This window comes from Anomaloglossus baeobatrachus, chromosome 3, assembly GCF_048569485.1.
Source record: "Anomaloglossus baeobatrachus isolate aAnoBae1 chromosome 3, aAnoBae1.hap1, whole genome shotgun sequence".
Classification (NCBI taxonomy): Eukaryota; Metazoa; Chordata; class Amphibia; order Anura; family Aromobatidae; genus Anomaloglossus; species Anomaloglossus baeobatrachus.
In genome coordinates, this window is record NC_134355.1 from 656,137,131 (window position 1) to 656,163,564 (window position 26,434).

The 26,434-nt window shown below is 45.9% G+C and overlaps 1 protein-coding gene across 1 annotated transcript in view; it reads left to right on the forward strand.

Moving 5' to 3' along the window:
• The window catches only part of CYP39A1 (cytochrome P450 family 39 subfamily A member 1), a 66,905-nt gene that overhangs the window by 19,073 nt on the left and 21,398 nt on the right, over positions 1-26,434 (forward strand). Inside the window, exon 5 of the mRNA XM_075338818.1 lies at positions 11,586-11,673. Coding sequence (XP_075194933.1) covers positions 11,586-11,673 — 88 coding nt within the window. The remainder of the gene's footprint in view (positions 1-11,585; positions 11,674-26,434) is intronic.

The window sequence follows — 26,434 nt, forward strand, 5'->3', positions numbered from 1 at the left end:
AAACGGGCCACCTCAGCACCAATGATGAGGAACGTCCTTTACGACCGAGAGTGGTTGTTGTTCCGGAGATCGTCGATGTTGTGCACAACCTCATACTGGAGAATCCACGAATTTCAGCTAAAGCAATAGCAGACATCATGGGGATTTCACGTGAACGTGTTTGTGTCATTATCCATGAACATTTGGACATGAGGAAGCGATCTGCAAAGTGGGACCCCAAATGTTTGACAACAGATCAGAGAAGCCTGCGAGTAACAACTTCCCGGTCCATTTGTCAGCGTTTCCAGAATGATAAGAACTTCCTTGAGCGACTGGTCACTATGGATGAGAGCTGGATTTATTTGTTTGACCCTGAAAACAAGGAACAGTCAAAAGCATGGAGGCACAGTTGTTCTCCTCGTCCAAAGAAATTCAGGGTGCAAAAATCAGTCACTAAGGTGATGGTGTCTGTGTTCTGGGATAATGAGGGTGTTCTGCTAGTGAACTACCTTCAAAAGGGTTCCACTATCAATGCAAGATATTACATTGAACTTTCGGACCAATTGAAGGCAGCTCTGAAGGCCAAAAGGAGCGGCAAGCTGTCCAAAGGAATCTTGTTCCTGCAAGACAATGCCTCCGCTCACACTGCACAAGCGACCACGGCAAAACTGGCAGAGCTGGGCTTCCAGCTGGTGACCACCCACCTTATTCACCAGATCTAGCTCCCCCTGACTATCATCTGTTTCCAAACCTGAAGAAACACCTTACGGGTACCAAATTTCAAACCACTTCTGATGCAATGGCTGCTACGGATGCCTTGTTTGAGGCAGAACTGAAATCCTTCTTTTTGCTAGGCTTTCCGAACTTGGAATACCGATGTAAGAAGTGTGTTGTTGTCAGTGGAGCGTATGTGGAATAAATGTAAAGTTTCATCATCCTATCTCGTTTCTTTCTGGGTAAACCCAAAGACTTATCAGCAGCCCCTAGTACAGAAAAATAATCTGTCTCCTATGTGGTGTAGTATATGGAGGATGTGTCCTGTGTGGTGTAGTATATGGAGGATGTGTCCTGTGTGGTGTAGTATATGGAGGATGTGTCCTGTGTGGTGTAGTATAAAGAGAATGTGTCCTGTGTGGTGTAGTATATAGAGGATGTTCCCTGTGTGGTGTAGTATATAGAGTATGTTCCCTGTGTGGTGTAGTATATAGAGTATGTGTCCTGTGTGGTGTAGTATATAGAGGATGTGTCCTGTGTGGTGTAGTATATAGAGGATGTATCCTTTGTGGTGTAGTATATAGATGATGTATCCTGTGTGATGTAGTATATAGAGGATGTGTCCTGTGTGGTGTAGTATATAGCGGATGTGTCCTGTGTGGTGTAGTATATAGAGGGTGTGTCCCGTGTGGTGTAGTATATAGAGGGTGTCTCCCGTGTGGTGTAGTATATAGAGGATGTGTCCTGTGTGGTGTAGTATATAGAGGATGTGTCCAGTGTGGTGTAGTATATAGAGGATGTGTCCTGTGTGGTGTAGTATATAGAGGATGTGTCCTGTGTGGTGTAGTATATAGAGGATGTGTCCCGTGTGGTGTAGTATATAGAGGATGTGTCCCGTGTGGTGTAGTATATAGAGGATGTGTCCCGTGTGGTGTAGTATATAGAGGATGTGTCCCGTGTGGTGTAGTATATAGAGGATGTGTCCCGTGTGGTGTAGTATATAGAGGATGTGTTCCGTGTGGTGTAGTATATAGAGGATGTGTCCCGTGTGGTGTAGTATATAGAGGATGTGTCCTGTGTGGTGTAGTATATAGAGGATGTGTCCTGTGTGGTGTAGTATATAAAGGATGTGTCCCGTGCGGTGTAGTATATAGAGGATGTGTCCTGTGTGGTGTAGTATATAGAGGATGTGTCCCGTGCGGTGTAGTATATAGAGGGTGTGTCCCGTGTGGTGTAGTATATAGAGGATGTGTCCTGTGTGGTGTAGTATATAGAGGATGTGTCCTGTGTGGTGTAGTATATAGAGGATGTGTCCTGTGTGGTGTAGTATATAGAGGATGTTCCCTGTGTGCGGTGTAGTATATAGAGGATGTTCCCTGTGTGTGGTGTAGTATATAGAGGATGTGTCCCGTGCGGTGTAGTATATAGAGGATGTGTCCTGTGCGGTGTAGTATATAGAGGATGTGTCCTGTGTGGTGTAGTATATAGAGGATGTGTCCTGTGTGGTGTAGTATATAGAGGATGTGTCCTGTGTGGTGTAGTATATAGAGGATGTTCCCTGTGTGGTGTAGTATATAGAGGATGTGTCCTGTGTGGTGTAGTATATAGCGGGTGTGTCCCGTGTGGTGTAGTATATAGAGGATGTGTCCTGTGTGGTGTAGTATATAGAGGATGTGTCCCGTGCGGTGTAGTATATAGAGGATGTGTCCTGTGTGGTGTAGTATATAGCGGGTGTGTCCCGTGTGGTGTAGTATATAGAGGATGTGTCCCGTGTGGTGTAGTATATAGAGGATGTGTCCCGTGTGGTGTAGTATATAGAGGATGTGTCCCGTGTGGTGTAGTATATAGAGGATGTGTCCTGTGTGGTGTAGTATATAGAAGATGTGTCCTGTGTGGTGTAGTATATAGAGGATGTGTCCTGTGTAGTGTAGTATATAGAGGATGTGTCCTGTGTGGTGTAGTATATAGAGGATGTGTCCTGTGTGGTGTAGTATATACAGGATGTCTTCTGTGTGGTGTAGTATATACAGGATGTCTCCTGTGTGGTGTAGTATATAGAGGATGTGTCCTGTGTGGTGTATTATATAGAGGATGTGTCCTGTGTGGTGCAGTATATAGAGGATGTGTCCTGTGTGGTGTAGTATATAGAGGATGTCTCCTGTGTGGTGTAGTATATACAGGATGTCTCCTGTGTGGTGTAGTATATAAAGGATGTGTCCTGTGCGGTGTAGTATATAGCGGGTGTGTCCTGTGTGGTGTAGTATATACAGGATGTCTCCTGTGTGGTGTAGTATATACAGGATGTCTCCTGTGTGGTGTAGTATATAGAGGATGTGTCCTGTGTGGTGTAGTATATAGCGGGTGTGTCCTGTGTGGTGTAGTATATAGAGGATGTGTCCTGTGTGGTGTAGTATATACAGGATGTCTCCTGTGTGGTGTAGTATATACAGGATGTCTCCTGTGTGGTGTAGTATATAGAGGATGTGTCCTGTGTGGTGTAGTATATAGAGAATGTGTCCTGTGTGGTGTAGTATATAGAGGATATGTCCTGTGTGGTGTAGTATATAGAAGATGTGTCCTGTGTGGTGTAGTATATACAGGATGTCTCCTGTGTGGTGTAGTATATAGAGGATATGTCCTGTGTGGTGTAGTATATAGAAGATGTGTCCTGTGTGGTGTAGTATATACAGGATGTCTCCTGTGTGGTGTAGTATATAGAGGATGTCTCCTGTGTGGTGTAGTATATAGAGGATGTGTCCTGTGTGGTGTAGTATATAGAGGATGTGTCCTGTGTGGTGTAGTATATAGAGGATGTCTCCTGTGTGGTGTAGTATATAGAGGATGTGTCCTGTGTGGTGTAGTATATAGAGGATGTGTCCTGTGTGGTGTAGTATATAGAGGATGTGTCCTGTGTGGTGTAGTATATAGAGGATGTGTCCTGTGTGCTGTAGTATATAGAGGTTGTGTCCTGTGTGTGGTGTAGTATATAGAGGATGTCTCCTGTGTGATGTAGTATATACAGGATGTGTCCTGTGTGGTGTAGTATATAGAGGATGTGTCCTGTGTGGTGTAGTATATAGCGGGTGTGTCCTGTGTGGTGTAGTATATAGCGGGTGTGTCCTGTGTGGTGCAGTATATAGAGGATGTGTCCTGTGTGGTGTAGTATATAGAGGATGTGTCCTGTGTGGTGTAGTATATAGAGGATGTGTCCTGTGTGGTGTAGTATATAGAGGATGTGTCCTGTGTGGTGTAGTATATAGAGGATGTGTCCTGTGTGGTGTAGTATATAGAGGATGTGTCCTGTGTGGTGTAGTATATAGAGGATGTGTCCTGTGTGGTGTAGTATATAGCGGGTGTGTCCTGTGTGGTGTAGTATATAGCGGGTGTGTCCTGTGTGGTGTAGTATATAGAGGTTGTGTCCTGTGTGGTGTAGTATATAGAGGATGTGTCCTGTGTGGTGTAGTATATAGAGGATGTGTCCTGTGTGGTGTAGTATTTAGCGGGTGTGTCCTGTGTGGTGTAGTATATAGAGGATGTGTCCTGTGTGGTGTAGTATATAGAGGATGTTCCCTGTGTGGTGTAGTATATAGCGGGTGTGTCCTGTGTGGTGTAGTATATAGAGGATGTGTCCTGTTTGGTGTAGTATATAGCTGGTGTGTCCTGTGTGGTGTAGTATATAGAGGATGTGTCCTGTGTGGTGTAGTATATAGAGGATGTGTCCTGTGTGGTGTAGTATATAGCGGGTGTGTCCTGTGTGGTGTAGTATATAGCGGGTGTGTCCTGTGTGGTGTAGTATATAGCGGGTGTGTCCTGTGTGGTGTAGTATATAGCGGGTGTGTCCTGTGTGGTGTAGTATATAGCGGGTGTGTCCTGTGTGGTGTAGTATATAGAGGTTGTGTCCTGTGTGGTGTAGTATATAGAGGATGTGTCCTGTGTGGTGTAGTATATAGAGGATGTGTCCTGTGTGGTGTAGTATATAGCGGGTGTGTCCTGTGTGGTGTAGTATATAGAGGATGTGTCCCGTGTGGTGTAGTATATAGAGGATGTGTCCCGTGTGGTGTAGTATATAGAGGATGTGTCCTGTGTGGTGTAGTATATAGAAGATGTGTCCTGTGTGGTGTAGTATATAGAGGATGTGTCCTGTGTGGTGTAGTATATAGAGGATGTGTCCCGTGTGGTGTAGTATATAGAGGATGTGTCCTGTGTGGTGTAGTATATAGAAGATGTGTCCTGTGTGGTGTAGTATATAGCGGGTGTGTCCTGTGTGGTGTAGTATATAGAGGATGTGTCCTGTGTGGTGTAGTATATAGCGGGTGTGTCCTGTGTGGTGTAGTATATAGAGGATGTGTCCCGTGTGGTGTAGTATATAGAGGATGTGTCCCGTGTGGTGTAGTATATAGAGGATGTGTCCTGTGTGGTGTAGTATATAGAAGATGTGTCCTGTGTGGTGTAGTATATAGAGGATGTGTCCTGTGTGGTGTAGTATATAGAAGATGTGTCCTGTGTGGTGTAGTATATAGAGGATGTGTCCTGTGTGGTGTAGTATATAGAGGATGTGTCCTGTGTGGTGTAGAATATAGAGGATGTGTCCTGTGTGGTGTAGTATATAGCGGGTGTGTCCTGTGTGGTGTAGTATATAGAGGATGTGTCCTGTGTGGTGTAGTATATAGCGGGTGTGTCCTGTGTGGTGTAGTATATAGAGGATGTGTCCTGTGTGGTGTAGTATATAGAAGATGTGTCCTGTGTGGTGTAGTATATAGAGGATGTGTCCTGTGTGGTGTAGTATATAGAAGATGTGTCCTGTGTGGTGTAGTATATAGAGGATGTGTCCTGTGTGGTGTAGTATATAGAGGATGTGTCCTGTGTGGTGTAGTATATAGAGGATGTGTCCTGTGTGGTGTAGTATATAGCGGGTGTGTCCTGTGTGGTGTAGTATATAGAGGATGTGTCCTGTGTGGTGTAGTATATAGCGGGTGTGTCCTGTGTGGTGTAGTATATAGAGGATGTGTCCTGTGTGGTGTAGTATATAGAGGATGTGTCCCGTGTGGTGTAGTATATAGAGGATGTGTCCCGTGTGGTGTAGTATATAGAGGATGTGTCCTGTGTGGTGTAGTATATAGAAGATGTGTCCTGTGTGGTGTAGTATATAGAGGATGTGTCCTGTGTGGTGTAGTATATAGAGGATGTGTCCTGTGTGGTGTAGTATATACAGGATGTCTCCTGTGTGGTATAGTATATAGAGGATACATTATATATGTATGTGTTTTTCCCGTTATTTGTTGGTATTGGTGTCCTTTGTTGCTCGCTCACTACTTGTGCTGATGAGGAGCCTGTCATCGGGTTATTTATACCTCGTAGTCCTGTCTTGATTCGGCTTTTGAAAAATAAGAAGAGCACTTAATGTGTAAAAGTCAGGACGACCCTTATCTCCAGTGCTGGTGATGGAAAGACACAATACAACTTTTCCGATGTCTGCCTGGCGCTAGGCCAGAACCCTTGTCTCTCTTTTATATCCTTCTTCTTGTGCTCTTGTAGATTTTCTCTTTTTGCTTTTTCTCTTTTTTTTTTTCTACGTTTTGCCTTTGTTTTTTGTTGAGAAATTGATTAGTGATGAGCGGGCACTACCATGCTCGGGTGCTCTGTACTCGTAACTAGTGATGAGCGAGCACTACCATGCTCAGGTGCTCAGTACTTGTATCTAGTGATGAGTGGGCACTACCATGCTCAGGTGCTCAGTACTTGTATCTAGTGATGAGCGGGCACTACCATGCTCAGGTGCTCAGTACTTGTATCTAGTGATGAGCGGGCACTACCATGCTCAGGTGCTCAGTACTTGTATCTAGTGATGAGCGGGCACTACCATGCTCAGGTGCTCAGTACTTGTATCTAGTGATGAGCGGGCACTACCATGCTCAGGTGCTCAGTACTTGTATCTAGTGATGAGCGGGCACTACCATGCTCAGGTGCTCAGTACTTGTATCTAGTGATGAGCGGGCACTACCATGCTCAGGTGCTCAGTACTTGTATCTAGTGATGAGCGGGCACTACCATGCTCAGGTGCTCAGTACTTGTATCTAGTGATGAGCGGGCACTACCATGCTCAGGTGCTCAGTACTTGTAACTAGTGATGAGCGGGCACTACCATGCTCGGGTGCTCAGTACTTGTATCTAGTGATGAGCGGGCACTACCATGCTCAGGTGCTCAGTACTTGTATCTAGTGATGAGCGGGCACTACCATGCTCGGGTGCTCAGTACTCGTAATTAGTGATGAGCGGGCACTACCATGCTCGGGTGCTCAGTACTCGTAATTAGTGATGAGCGGGCACTATCATGCTCAGGTGCTCTGTACTCGTAACTTTAATTATACACGTTTACTTGAGTCTCACCCATACGAACGTCCGACCTGCTCGTTACGAGTGCCGAGCATAGTAGTGCCCACTCATCACTAATATTTATCTTTGAGCACTGAATGCTTTTCAGGAAAAAATTATGAAATGGCCAAAGCCCTGACCATTCAATATTTTCATTTCGGTCTTGACTTGTAACATTCTCTTCTCACCACCATTCGGTAAGCTTGAAAGCATTTCTTGTTTTGGTATGTGATCAATACTGTGTATAGCTAATTCATTTCAAAAGCTAAACCAGCCCCCTTCTGTCCATTCATCACCTGTGATAGAGGAGGGGGCTGGCTTGCCTATTAAAATGTATAGTTAGCCAGCCCCCGTCACACTCCGTACTTTCCAAAAGTGAAGTGGCTAAAGGGAACTGAGGCTTAAAGGGGTATTCCCATCTCCCAATATGTAGTAGGTGTAATAATAATAATAATATTAGCAAATGCCTCCAAATAAAAATGTAGTATAGTTGTTATGATTCACTAACCTCATGTGCAGGGCATTGCAGTACCTTAGGTGTCCGTGTTTATGACCACAGATATAGTGACAGTTAGTTGCTAGTGGTCGTCGTAACCAGAGATATCTAAGGTCCTGCAATGCCCTGCACATGAGGTAAGTGACATAGCTAATCAGGAGGACTATACTATATTTCTATTTGGAGGTATTTGCTAATATTGTTATTGTTACACCTACTGCATATTGGGATAGGATCTTGGAGAAGGGAATACCCCTTTAAAGCTGAATATTGGGGTAGTTGTGGAAATTAAAATATATTCCGCTCCTTATACTATTATTGTAAATGCATGTTAAAGTAATATTTTTTTTTTGCAAGTGTACGACCCCTTTAAGGATGTGGTGAATCATTATATACAGGTCTTGTATAAATTGTATAGTTTACATAGCACAATGTCTGTGCGGAACAATGAATGAGTTAATCACAAACTGAAATATCTTCCATTTTTCACACAGTCTATTTTTGGCTGAGGCTTGGGATCACTGGGTCTCCTGGGATCCGGGCAGACAGTAACAGACTCATGTTTATCATCCCAGACACTGCGACAGGCAGCTCAGAGAACCTAGGACTTGAAACGACCACTCCATGACCCCGTGACCCCCTCAAGCTCCTCCCACAGCGTCTTTATTCTGTAGCCTACTTTACTTTTCAGGGATTCATTTTCAGCAGTGTTGCAATTCTTTATTGATCTTATTAGTTTTGTCATTCACTTGTGACTTTAAATTTTACATTTTACATTTGTGATGTCATCATTTCTATCCTCCCAAAATGATCACTACTCTATGATGTCATTAATTCCCTGCCCATGTGTGACTCTGTGATGACACTAGAGCCTGTATTATCTTAATGATTTCGGCAGTTTTATACTTTGTGAGTGATGTCATCTTCCTGTGATGTCATCTTCCTGTGATGTCACTAGTACTGACCAGTTTCATCTTCATCTTCCATTAGTGTTGTCATATTTTTGTGATGTCATAGTCATTACTGAAGCTTCTGCCTTGTCTATGTGAGGTCACAGCTTCTGTCTGGTACCTGTGAGGTCACGGCTTCTGTCTGGTACCTGTGAGGTCACGGCTTCTGTCTGGTACCTGTGAGGTCACGGCTTCTGTCTGGTACCTGTGAGGTCACGGCTTCTGTCTGGTACCTGTGAGGTCACAGCTTCTGTCTGGTACCTGTGAGGTCACAGCTTCTGTCTGGTACCTGTGAGGTCACAGCTTCTGTCTGGTACCTGTGAGGTCACGGCTTCTGTCTGGTACCTGTGAGGTCACGGCTTCTGTCTGGTACCTGTGAGGTCACGGCTTCTGTCTGGTACCTGTGAGGTCACGGCTTCTGTCTGGTACCTGTGAGGTCACGGCTTCTGTCTGGTACCTGTGAGGTCACGGCTTCTGTCTGGTACCTGTGAGGTCACGGCTTCTGTCTGGTACCTGTGAGGTCACGGCTTCTGTCTGGTACCTGTGAGGTCACGGCTTCTGTCTGGTACCTGTGAGGTCACGGCTTCTGTCTGGTACCTGTGAGGTCACGGCTTCTGTCTGGTACCTGTGAGGTCACGGCTTCTGTCTGGTACCTGTGAGGTCACGGCTTCTGTCTGGTACCTGTGAGGTCACGGCTTCTGTCTGGTACCTGTGAGGTCACGGCTTCTGTCTGGTACCTGTGAGGTCACGGCTTCTGTCTGGTACCTGTGAGGTCACGGCTTCTGTCTGGCACCTGTGAGGTCACGGCTTCTGTCTGGCACCTGTGAGGTCACGGCTTCTGTCTGGCACCTGTGAGGTCACGGCTTCTGTCTGGTACCTGTGAGGTCACGGTTTTTGGCTTGTATCTGTGATGTCACCGCCGCTATCTGTTCTCTGTGATGTCACCGCCGCTATCTGTTCTCTACAGTATAAGGTCACAGCTTCTGCCTTGTCTCTGTGATGTCACTGCTTCAGTCTTTTCCCTATGATGTCACTATTTCTGCCTTTTTAATTTGCATGCCCTGTAAGTCTTTTCTCTTAAGGCCCCGTTACACGCAACGACGTATCTAACGATATATCACCGGGGTCACGGATTCCATGACGCACATCCGGCATCGTTAGCGACGACGTTGCGTGTGACACCAACGAGCGACCGTTAACGATGGAAAATACTCACCAAATCGTCCATCGTTGAGATGTCGTTCACTTTGAAAAAATCGTTGATTTTTGAGGACGCAGGTTGTTTGTCGTTCCTGCTGCAGCACACATCACTACGTGTGACACCTCGGGAACGACGAACTACAGCTTACGTGCGGCCGCCGGCAATGCGGAAGGAAGAATGTGGGCGTGATGTTCATCCCGCTCATCTCCGCCCCTCCGCTTCCATTGGGCGGCCACTTAGTGACGCCGCTGTGACGCTGAACGAATCGCCCCCTTAGAAAGGACGCGGTTCGCGGCCACAGCGATGTCGCACAACAGCTAAGTTCGTGTGACGGGTCCGAACGATGTTGTGCATCACGGGCAGCGATGTCGCCCGTGACGCACAAACGACGGGGGCGAGTACGCTCGCTAGCGATATTGCTGCGTGTAGCGCCCCCTTTAGTTGCACCCATGACTTCCCTTTTTCTCTCATTTTGTATACGGTATGTCGTACCTAAAATAATCCTGAACATCTATCTAAGGCTAGGTTCACATTTCCGTCAATTTGTATCAGTCACAATCCGCGGCTCTGGTAAACAACGGAATCTGTTTGGTGGATTCCATTGTTCCTATAGATTTGTATGAGCGGTGGATTGTAACTGATGACGCTGCGTTTCATCCTCCGTCCAACTGATCAGTCGTGGAACGACTGATCGTCGGGCGGCAGGAACGCAGCATGTAGCGTTTTTTGAGCAGCGGAATCCTTTTGATTCCGCTGCGCATGCTCTCTCTCGACGGCTGAACGATCAACTGATCGCCCGGTGGCCGCCTTCTGTGTGCGATCAGCTGATCACCCGGCGGCCGGCTGCTGTGAGCGATCAGCTGATCACCCGGCGGCCGGCTGCTGTGAGCGATCAGCTGATCACCCGGCGGCCGGCTGCTGTGAGCGATCAGCTGATCACCCGGTGGCCGGCTGCTGTGAGCGATCAGCTGATCACCCGGTGGCCGGCTGCTGTGAGCGATCAGCTGATCACCCGGCGGCCGCCTTCTGTGTGCGATCAGCTGATCACCCGGCGGCCGCCTTCTGTGTGCGATCAGCTGATCACCCGGCGGCCGGCTGCTGTGTGCGATCAGCTGATCACCCGGCGGCCGGCTGCTGTGAGCGATCAGCTGATCACCCGGTGGCCGGCTGCTGTGAGCGATCAGCTGATCACCCGGCGGCCGGCTGCTGTGAGCGATCAGCTGATCACCCGGCGGCCGGCTGCTGTGAGCGATCAGCTGATCACCCGGTGGCCGGCTGCTGTGAGCGATCAACTGATCACCCGGTGGCCGGCTGCTGTGAGCGATCAGGTGATCACCCGGTGGCCGGCTGCTGTGAGCGATCAGCTGATCACCCGGTGGCCGGCTGCTGTGAGCGATCAGCTGATCACCCGGTGGCCGGCTGCTGTGAGCGATCAGCTGATCGCTCTCTCTCTCACGTTTTACAACGGAGTCTGACAACGAATTCTTATTCTTGTCACCCGTTGTACAACGCATCAGTCACAAGCGTCAAGCAACGCATGTAACTGATGGAAAACAACGGAAATGTGAACCTAGCCTAACACGCCTTCCCATTCCCATGTCCGTTCATTTCCGAGGCTTTGGTGCCTCTGAGCGGTTCCATTTCTATCTGGAAATTCCACACATAAAATCCGTGTTCCAATCCGCTGTTTGTAGTTCCCTTTGAAATGGTACTAGAGTCAAAACCGGGCCAGCACGAATGTGGGCGCTTTTCCCGTCGTTACGGAGGAGAGTGGGATCTATAGGTAGGGTGCACCTCCCCCACTCCAGGTTATATCGTCTGCGTTTGATTCTTGCCTATAAGACATTCCTTATATATGTATACTTTTATTTAGATGGTTTGCTCTCATGGAAATCCAAATGGTCCTGGTTCTGATGCTCCACAAGTATGACTTCCAGCTCCTGGATCCCGTTCCCAGAGAGGTACTTGTCAATGTTATTTTTTTATCTTCCATATCTATTCTTATTACATTCGGCCGCCTCACCAGGGAAAAAAAAAATATTCTCGACATTCCAGATCTGTTGTGAAGTATTACGCTTTATTAATCAGCAGCTGCCACCGGATAAGGAGCCATGGAAATAGTGATGTCAGCGGGACTTGGCTGCATCTGCTCGGCCCATTCGACCCTCTTGACACTAGTTAATTGCCCCTCTCTATCATCTGAGACAGCTATAGTGGGTCGATAAGGTCCGCTTATCTCTTAAAGCTACGGGGGAAACTTTTTCAGGCCAAAAACATCAAATTGTAACATACGTGTATATACTGCTCTGCTCCACCCTGCTACATGCTCTATAAATGCGGGGACCTCATTGCTCCTCCAGATTTGGAGGCTGCGTGCTTCTTTTTTTTGGTGGGAAGTCCTCATATATTTATATTGTGAGGGTAACCTGTGCTATAGGTTGTTTGTTCAGATGTAAGGGTGGCTTTACATGCTGCGATATCCGGCCCGATATCGCTAGTATGCGACCCGCCCCCATCGTTTGTGCGCAACGGGCATATCGCTGCCCGTCGCGCACAAAATCGCACACCCGCGTCACACGTACTTACCTGCCCTTTGACATCGATGTGACCGGCGTATCGCCTCCTTTCTAAGGGGGCGGTCCGTTCGGCGTCACAGCGACGTCACTGTGCGGCCGCCCAATGAAAGCGGAGGGGCGGAGATGAGCGGGAAGAACATCCCGCCCACCTCTTTCCATCCGCATTATGGCCGGCGGCAGGTAGGAGATGTTCCTCGTTCCTACGAGGGTCACACACAGCGATGTGCACTGCCGCAGGAACGAGGAACAACAACGGGAAAGCGATAGTATCGATAATTGGGAGAGGACCCCCATGTCAACGAGGTGCAATTTTGGACGTTTTTGCAACGATCCAAAATCGCCCCTTGGAGTCACACACTACGAGATCGCTACAGCGACCGGATGTGCGTCACAAAATCCGTGACCCCAACGAGATTGCTGTAGCAAAATCGTAGCGTGTAAAGCCCGCTTAATAAGATTACCTGTGTGCGCAAATAATCAAAATATAGATGTTGTTGCATAATTATCTTTGTGTCTATATGACAATCGCACAGACGCCATGATATGATTCGTATGCTGTATGTTCAAGAGAGGGTTAACCAAAAATGATGAGGCCAGAATGAACAATGAACAGTGAAGGCCTTCATAATGATAAGTGAAAGTCTTATCAGTGGTTTCACACAAAGAAGGAATGTGTTATCTGTGGGATGAAATGTGTGTATCTATGTTCCTACGCACCTCCCTGTACAGCTTCGATGTATGAGAAAAGACAGATTTTGATACTTTATACATGTCTGAAGGATGAAATGTTATACTAATATCTGAACTATTCATTATACGAGTTAGTCGCCTATACTGGCTCAAAGAGTGAACACAGTCTCTGTAGTCATTGTTTTCTGAGTTATTTATTATAGCTGTACAGATAGCTAATTTGGCCCCGTGCTTCTGGTGCCCTGAACAAAGTCTGGATCTACCTTAAACAAACACTTCATTAGCAGTCTTACCTAAATTTCTCCCTTGACAATATTATCACCTTGAGACCCCCCCACCACAATGACATTGGTGTTTCTTGCGAGGTGCATCCTACATACTAACTACATGGCATTCCCAAATCTCAGTATATCGGCCGCATCTCCATTCCAACTAGAAACGCGCTTCAAATGTCCCTTTTTTTATGGATACCGTAGTAAACTCCTTCTACTCTTGTAAACTATTTCATGGGACTGTCATATATAAAAAAAAAAAAAAATATAAAGAGGACAGATTGGGAGTAAAATTCAGCCCCAGTATTTGCAAGCTCACAGGCCCATGACCACTCCATCGCCTACCCCAGATTGCGGTCTCCTTTACGAATATTACCCTCCTCAGAGGAAAATCAAGACTTACTACAAGACCTATATTTCAAATAATACTGCTATATAAGACTTAATAATAATTCTGCAATATAACAGACAAATCCCACTAGAGCCCAACATATCACAGCATATACAGTACAGACCAAAGGTTTGGACACACCTTTTCATTCAAAGAGTTTTCTTTATTTTCATGACTCTTAAAATTGTCACATTGAAGGCATCAAAACTATGAATTAACACATGTGGAATGAAATACTTTAGAAAAAAGTGTGAAACAACTGAAAATATGTCTTATAATCTAGGTTCTTCAAAGTAGCCACCTTTTGCTTTGATTACTGCTTTGCACACTCTTGGCATTCTCTTGATGAGCTTCAAGAGGTAGTCACCGGAAATGGTTTTCCAACAGTCTTGAAGGAGTTCCCAGAGATGCTTAGCACTTGTTGGCCCTTTTGCCTTCACTCTGCGGTCCAGCTCACCCCAAACCATCTTGATTGGGTTCAGGTCTGGTGACTGTGGAGGCCAGGCCATCTGGCGTAGCACCCCATCACTCTCCTTCTTAGTCAAATAGCCCTTACACAGCCTGGAGGTGTGTTTGGGATCATTGTCCTGTTGAAAAATAAATGATGGTCCAACTAAACGCAAACCGGATGGAATAGCACGCCGCTGCAAGATGCTGTGGTAGCCATGCTGGTTCAGTATGCCTTCAATTTTGAATAAATCCCCAACAGTGTCAGCAGCAAAGCACCCCCACACCATCACACCTCCTCCTCCATGCTTCACGGTGGGAACCAGGCATATAGAGTCCATCCATTCACCTTTTCTTTATCACACAAAGACATGGTGGTTGGATTCAAAGATCTCAAATTTGGACTCATCAGACCAAAGCACAGATTTCCACTGGTCTAATGTCCATTCCTTGTGTTCTTTAGCCCAAACAAGTCTCTTCTGCGTGTTGCCTGTCCTTAGCAGTGGTTTCCTAGCAGATATTTTACCACAAAGGCTGCTGCACAAAGTGTCCTCTTAACAGTTGTTATAGAGATGTGTCTGCTGCTAGAACTCTGTGTGGCATTGACCTGGTCTCTAATCTGAGCTGCTGTTAACCTGCGATTTCTGAGGCTGGTGACTCTGATAAACTTATCCTCTGCAGCTGAAGTGACTCTTGGGCGTCCTTTCCTGTAGCGTTCCTCATGTGGGCCTGTTTCTTTGTAGCGTTTGATGGTTTTTGCCACTGCACTTGGCGGACACTTTCAAAGTTTTCCCAATTTTTCGGACTGACTGACCTTGATTTCTTAAAGTAATGATGGCCACTCGTTTTTCTTTATTTAGCGGCTTTTTTCTTGCCATAATACAGATTCTAACAGTGTATTCAGTAGGACTATCAGTTGTGTATCCACCAGACTTCTGCACAACACAACTGATGGTCCCAACCCCATTTATAAGGCAAGAAATCCCACTTATTAAACCTGACAGGGCACACCTGTGAAGTGAAAACCATTTCCGGTGACTACTTCTTGAAGCTGATCAAGAGAATGCCAAGAGTGTGCAAAGCAGTAATCAAAGCAACAGGTGGCTACTTTGAAGACCCTAGAATATAAGACATATTTTCAGTTCTTTCACACTTTTTTGTTAAGTATTTCATTCCACATGTGTTAATTCATAGTTTTGATGCCTTCAATGTGAATCTACAATTTTTAGAGTCATGAAAATAAAGAAAACTCTTTGAATGAGAAGGTGTGTCCAAACTTTTGATCTGTACTGTACATATACAGTAGTGATAATACCGTTCTACTATTTAATCACAACAATGTACTAGGACTGATATTACTACTATTCAGTGACCATATAATGGTAATATCAGCTCCAGACCAGCGCTCTGCAGACCATATACGTGTGTACTGTGCAGGTTTGTTTTACCTTTTCTTCTCCATTCGGCCCAGACCACTATGAATGTAACATAGAGACTTCTTTTGCTTCCTGCTGTTCTTTGACCCTCCTCGCATTCACCACCTTGCCACAAACCATATAGCACTAAAAACAGTGTCCTAGGCAGTAATGACCCTCTGTGCCCTATAAAGTAATGGTACCCCCTATCATGCCCCACACAATAACAGTGCCCCCTCTGTGCCCCTACACAGTAATAATGACCCTCCGAGACCTGTAAAGTAATGATACCCCCTATTGTGCCCCACGCAATAACAGACCCCTACAGTGCCCACTCTGTGCCCCTACACAGTTATAATGACCCTCTGCCCTGTAAAGTAATAGTACCCTCCTATGTGCCCCACACAAAAAGTCCCCCCTCTGTGCCCCTACACAGTAACAATGATCCTCTGTGCCGTGTAAAGTAATGGTACCCCTCTATTGTGCCCCTACACAGTAATAATGATCATCTATGCCCTGTAAAATAATCATACCCCTCCATTGAGCCCCAAACAATAACTGTGCCCCTACACAGTAATAATGACTCTCTTTGTCTTTTGAAGCAATGGTACCCCCTATGTACCCCACACAGTAACAGTGCCCTGTATGTGCCCCTACACAGTAATAATGATCCTCTGTGCCCTTTAAAGCAATGGTGCCCCCTGTGTACCCCACACAGTAATAGTGCCCCTGCTATACCCCTACACAGTAATAATGATCCTCTGTGCCCTTTAAAGCAATGGTTACCCCTTATGTACCCCACACAGTAATAGTGCCCCCGCTATGCCCCTACACAGTAATAATAACCATCTGTGCCCTGTAAAGCAATGGTGCCCCCTGTGTACCCCACACAGTAATAGTGCCCCCGCTATACCCCTACGCAGTGATACTGTTCCCTTTGTACTTCCTTGTAGTAAGGGCTCTCTTGTGCCTCCTTAGTTATACAGTGCCATACAGTAATAATGTCCCCTGTGCTTCTTTATATTAACTGCCTTTGACTCTTTATAATACTAATAACCTCAAACCTCCGTATAAAAATATAATTACTTCTTTGCTTTCTTATAATAAAAATAATGCCCCTGCCCCCACAGTGCCTCTTAATTGTACTGATGCTCCGGAGCTGAAATCATAGGGCCCCGTGGCACAAGTCTCGGCACACAGAGCACAGTCACAGAAGGGCCGACTTCCCAACCTTGGGGCTATATATTGTGGCACTTACTTATATTGCCCCTACTGAAGTGTTGTCATGTAGTGCCCCATAGAGCATGAAGCCCCCAAAATGCTTCAGGTCTGGGATCTAAGAGGTCTCCATCCATTTGGGCCCAATCACCCCTGAGGATTTTTCGGGCCGTTGGCTGAACACGCTCTTTAATATTTCATGGGGCTGCTCGCTGTAGCTCCATTATGTGCCACCTCCTCTTTGTTTTCCTAGTTAATTGAGCCCCTTGGCACGAAGTATAATGTGGCATCTCGTTAACTTAATCAGTCCAGTGTCACAGTGGAAAGTCCGGGTCACCCCTGCGCGCCGCAGTGTGATGTGATGCCATCCATTGCCTCACATATTTCTCATTGTTGTCATATGAATCACAGATTGAAAGGGGAAAATGAGTGTTGATAGCCGTGTATGTGCTGGCCTCGCTCCATCCGCTGAAAGAATGATGACCTTGAGTGGTATTGCTAACATTTTTGTATCATATAACACTCTGCGTGGGGCACAAGATGTCGACGGCTGGAAACCGCAGACTTAAGGGTCCTGTGCTTCTGTCTTTCCTGGAAAGCGACTGTCAGAGCTGCAACTTCTAACAAAAAGGTGAAGGACGATTTGGTTAAAAGACTCATCTAACCCAACCGTCCGTATTATACAAAGATTAACGGATAGGTCCAAGATTAAACAACATTTATATATAGATATGTCACTTCCACCGATCCTGAGTTACCTCCTGTATTATACCCCAGAGCTGCACTCACTATTCTGCTGGTACAGTCACTGTGTACATAGATTACATTACTGATCCTGTACTGATCCTGAGTTACCTCCTGTATTATACCCCAGAGCTGCACTCACTATTCTGCTGGTGCAGTCACTGTGCACATACATTACATTACTTATCCTGTACTGATCCTGAGTTACATCCTGTATTATACTCCAGAGCTGTACTCACTATTCTGCTGGTGCAGTCACTGTGCACATACATTACATTACTGATCCTGAGTTACATCCTGTATTATACTCCAGAGCTGCACTCACTATTCTGTTATGTACATACATTACTGATCCTGTACTGATCCTGAGTTACATCCTGCATTATACTCCAGAGCTGCACTCACTATTCTGCTGGTGCAGTCACTGTGTACATACATTACTTACAGGATTACTTATCCTGTACTGATCCGGAGTTACCTCCTGTATTATCCTCCAGAGCTGCAATCACTACTTTGCAGGTGCTATCACTGTGTAGATACATTTCATTACTTATCCTGTACTGATCCTGAGTTATGTCCCCGTATTCTACACCAGAGCTGCACTCACTATTCTGCTTGTGCAGTCACTGTGTACATACATTACATTACTTATCCTGTACTGATCCTGAGTTACCTCCTGTATTAGGCTATGTGCGCACGTGTGCGCTCTGCACCGCACCTAAAAGGTGCGCTTCAGAGCGCAGCTGAAAAGCTCCGTTATGAAGCGCATGGTGCCGGCAGAGAACGTGCGCTCTGCCTGCAGCTCCTGCCATAGACATAGCAGGGGCTGCCGGCAAAGCGCATGGAAGAAGTGACATGTCACTTCTTAGAACGCGCGCTTCAGGCAGCAGCCGAAGCGCTGCGCTCTAAGACGCCATGTGCGCACGGCTTCTGCACAATCTCCATAGACTGTGTAGGGGACGCAGGACGCATGCAGTTACGCTGCGCTAAAAAGCGCAGCGTAACTGCATGAATTACGCACATGTGCGCGCACAGCCTTATACTCCAGAGCTGCACTCACTATTCTGCTGGTGCAGTCACTGTGTACATACATTACTGATCCTGAGTTACCTCTTGTATTATACTCCAGAGCTGCACTCACTATTCTGCTGGTGCAGTCACTGTGTACATACATTACATTACTGATCCTGTACTGATCCTGAGTTACCTCCTGTATTATACTCCAGAGCTGCACTCACTATTCTGCTGGTGCAGTCACTGTGTACATACATTACATTACTGATCCTGAGTTACCTCCTGTATTATACCTGATTGTATACAGTATATAGGGTGCATGTACAGAGGTGTAATGTCTGATTGCAGGCCGCAGACTGAATAGTGTAATGTCTCCTCACAATGGGAGCTCCAGACATGAAGTTTCAGGCCGTGAAACCGCAGCCGCCTTCTCGAGTTCCTTGGACAATTTCTTTAATGGGGAAACAGACTTGACAGCGAGCAGGGAAACAAATACTGCACTCTCGGAAATGAGCTGTGTGAGCTGCGGCTGCCTGCTAGGATTTCAGGCTGGCACATCTCCGGGTTTGTCTCTCGCGGTCGCCGCTGACAGCTCAATGTCTTGGTCCTCTGCTTTCTTGAGGACCATTCATACAAGACTTAATGTATTTTGCCTTTAATATATGAATCTTGGAGGGGTTAATAGATTAATAGAAAAGTGGATCCGATGACAGCAGCGGGGGAGGAGTGCGCTGACCTTGTGGGAGGCAGTGACCTGTCTGCACATGTGATGCTGGTAGGGTCAGGATGGGAAGAGGTCACAGGTCGAGGGTCAAATAGTGAAAGGAGCAGAACCCTACAGCGGCACAGAGTATTTCAGCATCAAATATGAGACGATGACACAGCTATGATCAGGGAAGAATCATGTAAGACTAAGCTACTTTCCAGTTATCCGTGCACAGGCTCACATCTCCATCTACTAGTCAATACATCCCTTAAAGAAGTTGTCCAGTTACCAAAACTGATTTTTTTTTTTTTCTCCTAAATTTTGCTAACATGTGCCTCTCCACACATCTATTATGTTATTTCAGCAATATTACCTTTTATCATGCTCTAGCAGCACATCCTCATTGCTGACGCCAGGTCTGATGGGGTTAATCTCTCTCCTGACTTCCTGGGTTCAGTTCCTACAGCTCCCATAATCCTTTGCAGTGGCACCCTGCGCTTTTCTCATCCTTTCACCCCCATGCGAAATCCTACTCACCCGACATGACTCCTCCTCTCCCTCTCCTCTCGCTCCTGGTCCCGGCCCGCACACAGCTGCAGGATGGTAAGCAGGGCCGCCACCAGGGGGGGGGGACAAACAGGACTCTAGTCCAGGGCCCCAACAGAAGGGGGGCCCCTTCACGCTTCATTTATTGGCTTAGGCGGAGCAGGGATGGAGGCGGAGCTGGGGTGGAGTCTCAAGGGGGCCCCAAAATTATACCCTGAAATTCCTAGTGGCAGCCCTGTGGTAAGTAAACCCTCCTCTCCTTCTCCTCATGCTGGGCTGTGACGTGCGGTGATCACCGCCCATAGCACAGTCACTAAGGATCAGAGGCTGCTGCTGAGGTAACGTCAACTTTCAGAGCCCAGAAGTTGACGTGACATCAGCGGATGCCAGAGGCCACAGCACCCGGGGGTCATGTGACCGGCACTGAGCGAGGAGGATAGCGCCGCTCAGTTCCAAAACTGAAAATAGAAGGCAATTAAGAAGACAATTGAAATAACAAGTTACACTGATAGAGAAATTTAAAAAAAATGGGTGAACCACCCCTTTAAACCTTCATTTTATTTTTCCTATAGGGAAACATTTTTTGGTGCTTACTGTTATGCGGGCTTTACACGAGACGATAGATTGTGCGATGTGTCGTCGGGGTCACGGTTTTCGTGACGCACATCCGGCATAGCGCACGTCGTCGTCTCGTGTGACACCTCCGAGCAACGCAGTATCGCTCACAAATCGTGAGTCGTGTACTCGTCGTTAACTTTCATAATCTCGTTTATTTTCATGGGTTCACGTTGTTCATCATTTCCATGGCTTCACACGGTGCTCCGTGTGACACCACGGAAACGATGAACACAGCTTACCTGCGTCCCGCGGCACCCGCCGGCTTAATGGAAGGAAGGAGGTGGGATGTTTACATCCCGCTCATCTCCGCCCCTCCGCTTCTATTGGCCGACTGCCGTGTGACGTCGCTGTGACGCCGAACGTCCCTCCCACTTCAGGAAGTGGACGTTCGTCGCCCACAGTCGAGGGCGTCCGGAAGGTAAGTGCGTGTGACGGGGGTTAAACGAGTTTGTACGCCACGGGCAGCGATTTGCCCGTGACGCAAAAATGACGGGGGCGGGTACGATCGATTGTGAAATCGCACAATCGGTCGTCCCGTGTAAAGCAGGCTTTATTGTTACTGTTGATGGCATTTTCCTTAGTATAGGTCATCAATGTCTGATCGGCCGGGGTCTGACACCCCGCTCTCCCTCCGTTCAGCTGTTTTCGGCGGCGTTCTGAAATGCTCAGTTCCGGAGCTGCCCCGTCTTTTGATAGCGGCTGCGGCCTGGTACCGAACATCCACCTTCTATTGATTTGGATATGCAGTACCTGGCCATGGCCGCTATTAAAAGCCAGAACAGTTCTGGAACTGAGTATTTTAAACCTCTGAGAAGCTGATCGGCGTGGGTGCCGGGTGTCGAGCCCCGGCCGATCACACATGGATGACCTATCCTAAGGATAGACCATCAGTGTGAAAGTAGTGGACAACATCTCTTATGTTTCTGCCTTCCATGCCACAGGTTCGGAGTTTGAATCTCAGCATTGACAAGTTACAAGAAGAAATTCATTCTGGAGAAAATCAACTTATTTCCTCCCTGAAGCCGCCAACTTTCAGTCATTCGTGCGTGTACGTCGCCGGTCATACTGTGAGCGGCTTCTGTAATCCCTCCTCAAGACTGACACCTCGCTCTGCACGGTTGCACCGCATTGCTGACTGTCGATCAAAGTGCCGGCTCATAGCATAGTGAGCAGTGCTGTCAGTCGTGACCGGAGCCGCGCAGTGCACCGCCTTGTGACTGAAATTGGGGAGGAAAAAAAGGCAAAATGGCCTGGGAGGGAAGGGGTTAAATATTTTCGGCGGAGGAAAATATGGTATCCAACTACAAAGGAGACAAGAAGAGCAAAAGCTGTTCAGGTCAGAATTGTCACTGACCCCCCCCCTCCCCAAGCACGGACCCCTGCGCCGCTGAAGGTCAAAACCAAAATCCTGGAAGTATCAACAACAACTCTATTAAAAACATGGCACCCCAAAAAGGAACAAAAACCGCAGCGTAAAAAAACCCCTATAAATATGCAAGTAACCTAAATTACATAACCAGTGCAGAAAACCTGAAACACTGAAAACTCCCCAAATATTCATTGTGGCAGCATAGTCTAATAGGCAAATACCACCAGACCATAGACACATTCAGCATATACAGTAGTGAGAATACCGCTATACTGCCAAAACCACTGTAGTAGGACTGATATTACCACCATACAGTGACCATATAATGGTGATATCATGGAGAGGAATATATAATATGGCACTTGGTTATTTTGCCCCTACTATGATGCAACTTCTCTATCCCCCATAGAGTATGATTCCCAAGCAAATGCCCCCTACAGAATGATGTTCCCACATTCCTGCACCTACACAGTAATATGGCCCCACAAAGTAAGATGGTTCCCACAATCTCCCATACAGTGTCATGCCGCCGCCCCCCCCCCCCAGTATAATGATTCCCCCACGTAGTATTATGATCCCCCTCACAATGTATGTTGGTCTCACACAGCTCTCTCCACACATGATGATGGTACCCATGTTGCCCCACACACAGAATAATGGTCCCTCTACACCCCCGCACACAGTATAATGTTCCCCCCCACAGCAACTGTCTACACACAAAGTATAATGGTCCCCCACAGCCCCACCACACAGTATGAAGATCCCTCCCACACACACTGTATGATGATCCCTCACACACACACTGTTTCACTGTTTGATGATCCCTCCCACACACACAATATGAAGGTCTCCTCGCTGCCCCACACACAGAATGATGGTCCCTCTACAGCGCTACACACAGTATAATGGTCCCTCCACAGCACCCCTCTACACACATAGTATGATGGTCCCTCTACAGCGCTACACACAGTATAATGGTCCCTCCACAGCACCCCTCTACACACATAGTATGATGGTCACCATGCTGTCCCACACACAGTATAATGTCCCCCTACAGCACCTCTCTACACACATAGTATGATGGTCCCTCTACAGCCCCACACACAATATAATGGTCCCCCCACAGCAGCCCTCTACACACATAGTATGATGGTCCCCATGCTGCCCCACACACAGAATGATGATCCCTCTACAGCACCCCTCTACACATATAGTATGATGGTCCCTCTACAGCCCCACACACAGTATAATGGTCCCCCTACAGCACCTCTCTACACACATAGTATGATGGTCCCTCTACAGCCCCACACACAATATAATGGTCCCCCCACAGCACCCCTCTACACACATAGTATGATGGTCCCCATGCTGCCCCACACACAGTATAATGGTCCCCCTACAGCACCTCTGTACACACATAGTATGATTTTCCCGCTACAGCCCCACACACCGTATAATGGTCCCCCTACAGCACCTCTCTACACACATAGTATGATGGTCCCTCTACAGCCCCACTCACAGTGTAATGGTCCCTCCACAGCACCCCTCTACACACATAGTATGATGATCTCCCCGCTGCGCACACACAGAATGATGGTCCCTTTACAGCTCTACTCACAGTATAACTGTCGCCCCCCCACCACCACAGCACCTCTTTTCATATATAGTATGATGGTCCCCCACAGTCCCACCACACAGAATAATGGTCTCCCCCACAGCACCCCTCTACACACATAGTATGATGATCCCCACGCTGCTCCACACACAGAATGATGGTCCTTCTACAGCCCCACACACAGTATAATTGTCCTCACACAATGTGATTGCCCCCCAAATATTATGATGATATCCCTGCAGCCTCCCCACTCTACAGCCCACAAAAATAAAATAATTTTTTTTTTAAAAAAAGCTTATATTCCCTGTATGCAGGCTCCCCGTCCAACACAGTCGCCGTTTCTTCTTCATCCCTACTGTGCAGTGGACTCGAGCGGTGTATTCCAATGATGTCATTGCGCCGATTGATGTCTCCTGCGCAGCACCGGTCTCCAGCTATATAAAATATGCAATAGCGATCACCTCTGATTATTGCTGCGTTTTTTTAAAACGCCTTTCCCTTTTTATATAAGTTGTTGATGTCCATTTAAAGTGTCTTTTTTTTTTTTTAAATGCATATTTAGTGCAGAATTTTGCACTTAAAAACTGCATTGTTTTGCATGCAAATCTTCAGGCTGCCCATAGAAGCCTTGTAGAGAAAAAGACAACAAAAAAAGCACAGATCAATGGTATCTTTAAACGCGTAGTGCACAGCAGTTTTTCATGAACTCACATCTGCTTTTCTTGAATTTATAAATTTGGCAGATTTTCTACACAAAAAATAAATACAATTCTGTCTCAATAAATCGCTCATTAATTTTTTTAGAGGGCCAAAACTCTTCTCAGTCCATCATAGTCATAAAAGTGCTTCTCAATAAATTAGAATATAATCAAAAAGTTAATTTAAGTAAATCAAAACAAAAAGAGAAACACATATATTATATAGAGTCATTACACACAGAGGGATCTATTCCTATATATTATATAGAGTCATTACACACAGAGGGATCTATTCCTATATATTATATAGAGTCATTACACACAGAGGGATCTATTCCTATATATTATATAGAGTCATTACACACAGAGGGATCTATTCCTATATATTATATAGAGTCATTACACACAGAGGGATCTATTTCTATATATTATATAGCGTAATTACGCACAGAGGGATCTATTTCTATATAATATTGAGTCATTACACACACACAGAGAAATCTATTTCACGTGTTTATTTCTGTTAATGTTGATGATTATGGCTTACAGCCAATTAAAACCTAAACGTCATTATCTCAAAAAATTAGATTACCACAAAACACCTACAAAGGCTTCCTAAGCATTTAAAATGGTCCCTTAGTCTGGTTCAGTAGGCTACACAATCAAGGGGAAGACTGCTGACTTGACAGATGTCTAGAAGGCAGTCATTACAAGATGCATACAGCTTCACACTAAAATGCCAACAATATATAAGGGAACTCTGGTACTGCATTACTGCTATATGAAAAAATTAGATTTTTAGTTTATGAATTGGCCAATGCATGTAAGCCCGGAAACCAATGGCAAGGTCCAAATGTAGGTGAACAGTATGTGTAATAGGGTTGTTAAGGGGGAGGTTTATCAAACATGGTGTAAAGTGAAACTGGTTGCTAAGGACAACTGAGTCAATCAGATTCCACCTTTCATTTTCCAAAGAGACTGTAAAGAATTAAAAGCGGAATCTGATTGGATGCTAAGGCCAACCGAGTCAGTTTCACTTTACACCATGTTTGATAAATCTCCCCCTTCATAACCCTATTACCTATTACACATACTGTTCACCTACTTTCGGCTACTTTTGGAATATATAAAAAAAAATAAAAATATATATATATATATATATTAACCCAGGGACTAGCAGAAGGTTTGGTCAGGGGTCACCATCTTCCCTTTTCCTAAGTGCCACAGGGTTTCTGAAGACTGATTTTTCAAAGGTTTTATGGACTGATGAAATGAGAGTGACTCTTGATGGGCCAGATGGATGGGCCAGAGGCTGGATCGGTAAAGGGCAGAGACCTCCACTCCGACTCAGACGCCAGCCAGGTGGAGGTGGGGTACTGGTATGAGCTGGTATCATCAAACATCAACTTGTGGGACCTTTTCGGGTTGAGGATAGAGTGAAGCTCAACTCCCAGCCCTACTGCCAGTTTCTGGAAGACAACTTCTTCAAGCAGTGGTACAGGAAGAAGTCGGTATCGTTCAAGAAAAACATGATTTTCATGCAGGACAATGCTCCATCACATGCATCCAACTACTCCACAGCATGGCTGTCCAGTAAAGGTCTAAAAGATGAAAAAATAATGACATGGCCCCCTTGTTCACCTGATCTGAACCCCATAGAGAACCTGTGGTCCTTCATAAAATAAGATCTACAGGGAGGGAAAACAGTACACCTCTCGGAGCAGTGTCTGGAGGCTGTGGTGGCTGCTGCACGCAATGTTGATCGTAAACAGATCAAGCAATGACAGAAAATATGGATGGTCGGCTGCTGAGTGTCATCATAAAGAAAGGTGGCTATATTGGTCACTAATTTTTTGGGTTTTGTTTTTGCATATCAGAAATGTTTATTTCTAAATTTTGTGCAGTTATATTGGTTTACCTGGTGAAAATGGACAAGTGAGATGGGAATATATTTGGTTTTTATTAAGTTACCTAATAATTCTGCACAGTAACGGTTACCTGCACAAACAGATATCCTCCTAAGATAGCCAAATCTAAAAAAACCACCCCGACTTCCAAAAATATTAAGCTTTGATATTTAAGAGTCTTTGGGTTGATTGAGAACATAGTTGTTGATCAATAATAAAAAAAACCCTGTAAAATACAACTTGCCTAATAATTCTGCACACGGTGTATATAGAGTCATTACACACAGAGGGATCTATTTCAAGTGTTTATTTCTATTAATGTTGATGATTATGGCTTACAGCCAATGAAAACCCAAAAGTCATTATCTCAGAAAATTAGAATATTATATAAGACCAACTGAAAAAATTATTTTAATCTCAGAAATGTTGGCGCCTACTGAAAAGTCTGTACAGTAAATGCCTCAATACGGGCTCCTTTTGCACAAATTACTGCATC